Source organism: Oncorhynchus mykiss, chromosome 9 (assembly GCF_013265735.2).
Source record: "Oncorhynchus mykiss isolate Arlee chromosome 9, USDA_OmykA_1.1, whole genome shotgun sequence".
In the NCBI taxonomy this organism is placed as follows: Eukaryota; Metazoa; Chordata; class Actinopteri; order Salmoniformes; family Salmonidae; genus Oncorhynchus; species Oncorhynchus mykiss.
In genome coordinates, this window is record NC_048573.1 from 3363949 (window position 1) to 3366448 (window position 2500).

A 2500-nucleotide genomic window follows, 5' to 3' on the forward strand; every position below is an offset into this window, starting at 1 on the left:
AGGAACCAAGGTAGGAAGGATGTAGGACCCAAGGAAGAAAGGATGTAGGAACCAAGGAAGGAAGGATGTAGGAACCAAGGAAGGAAGGAACGATGTAGGAACCAAGGAAGGAAGGATGTAGGAACCAAGGTAGGAAGGATGTAGGAACCAAGGAAGGAAGGATGTAGGAACCAAGGTAGGAAGGATGTAGGAACCAAGGAAGAAAGGATGTAGGAACCAAGGAAGGAAGGATGTAGGAACCAAGGAAGGAAGGATGTAGGAACCAAGGAAGGAAGGATGTAGGAACCAAGGAAGGAAGGATGTAGGAACCAAGGAAGGAAGGATGTAGGAACCAAGGAAGGAAGGATGTAGGAACCAAGGAAGGAAGGATGTAGGAACCAAGGAAGAAAGGAGGTATTTCTGAAGTATTGCTACTGTTTAGGTCCGTACCAGTGTTCTGTGAGGTGGTGGTGACATCATTCTGTGTCTGTGAGGTCACTTCCTGTTTCCTGTGCTCCCTCTCCTGTAGCCGGTCCACCATGGCGATGATGCAGTTCAGACTCATAGCAACGTTAGCCAACACCCTGTCCTAAACACACAGAACGTTAGCCCACACCCTGTCCTAAACACACACACAACGTTAGCCCACACCCTGTCCTAAACACACAACGTTAGCCCACACCCTGTCCTAAACACACACAACATTAGCCCACACCCTGTCCTAAACACACACAACGTTAGCCCACACCCTGTCCTAAATACACAACGTTAGTCCACACCCTGTACTAAACACACAACATTAGTCCACACCCTGTCCTAAACACACAACGTTAGTCCACACCCTGTCCTAAACACACCGCACACACACACAACGTGAGCCCACACCCTGTCCTAAACACACACACAACGTTAGCCCACACCCTGTCCTAAACACACACACAACGTTAGTCCACACCCTGTCCTAAACACACAATGTTAGTCCACACCCTGTCCTAAACACACAACGTTAGCCCACACCCTGTCCTAAACACACAACGTTAGTCCACACCCTGTCCTAAACACACAACGTTAGCCCACACCCTGTCCTAAACACACAACGTTAGTCCACACCCTGTCCTAAACACACACACAACGTTAGTCCACACCCTGTCCTAAACACACAACGTTAGCCCACACCCTGTCCAAAACACACAACGTTAGTCCACACCCTGTCCTAAACACACAACGTTAGTCCACACCCTGTCCTAAACACACAACGTTAGCCCACACCCTGTCCTAAACACACAACGTTAGTCCACACCCTGTCCTAAACACACACACAACGTTAGCCCACACCCTGTCCTAAACACACACACAACGTTAGTCCACACCCTGTCCTAAACACACAACGTTAGTCCACACCCTGTCCTAAACACACAACATTAGTCCACACCCTGTCCTAGACACACACACACACACACACACAACGTGAGCCCACACCCTGTCCTAAACACACACACAACGTTAGTCCACACCCTGTCCTAAACACACACACAACGTTAGCCAACACCCTGTCCTAAACACACACACAACGTTAGCCCACACCCTGTCCTAAACACACACACAACGTTAGCCCACACCCTGTCCTAAACACACACACAACGTTAGTCCACACCCTGTCCTAAACACACAACGTTAGCCCACACCCTGTCCTAAATACACAACGTTAGTCCACACCCTGTCCTAAACACACAACATTAGTCCACACCCTGTCCTAAACACACACACACACACAACGTGAGCCCACACCCTGTCCTAAACACACACACAACGTTAGTCCACACCCTGTCCTAAACACACACACAACGTTAGCCAACACCCTGTCCTAAACACACACACAACGTTAGTCCACACCCTGTCCTAAACACACAACATTAGTCCACACCCTGTCCTAAACACACACACACACACAACGTGAGCCCACACCCTGTCCTAAACACACACACAACGTTAGCCCACACCCTGTCCTAAACACACACACAACGTTAGCCCACACCCTGTCCTAAACACACAACGTTAGCCCACACCCTGTCCTAAACACACAATGTTAGCCCACACCCTGTCCTAAACACACAACGTTAGCCCACACCCTGTCCTAAACACACACACAACGTTAGCCCACACCCTGTCCTAAACACACACACAACGTTAGCCCACACCCTGTCCTAAACACACACACAACGTTAGCCCACACCCTGTCCTAAACACACACACAACGTTAGCCCACACCCTGTCCTAAACACACACACAACGTTAGCCCACACCCTGTCCTAAACACACACACAACGTTAGCCCACACCCTGTCCTAAACACACACACAACGTTAGCCCACACCCTGTCCTAAACACACACACAACGTTAGCCCACACCCTGTCCTAAACACACACACAACGTGAGCCCACACCCTGTCCTAAACACATTAGTCCAAACCCTGTCCTAAACACATTAGTCCACACCCTGTCCAACACATTAGTCAACACCC

At 49.6% G+C, this 2500-nt stretch overlaps 1 protein-coding gene across 3 annotated transcripts in view; it reads right to left on the reverse strand.

The window, feature by feature from the left end:
* LOC110518889 (type II inositol 3,4-bisphosphate 4-phosphatase-like) overlaps positions 1-2500 on the reverse strand; it is a 62384-nt gene that overhangs the window by 18266 nt on the left and 41618 nt on the right. For all 3 annotated transcript variants that reach the window (XM_036987077.1, XM_036987076.1, XM_036987078.1), the window contains exon 17: positions 430-568. In XM_036987077.1, the coding sequence (XP_036842972.1) occupies positions 430-568 (139 nt within the window). The remainder of the gene's footprint in view (positions 1-429; positions 569-2500) is intronic.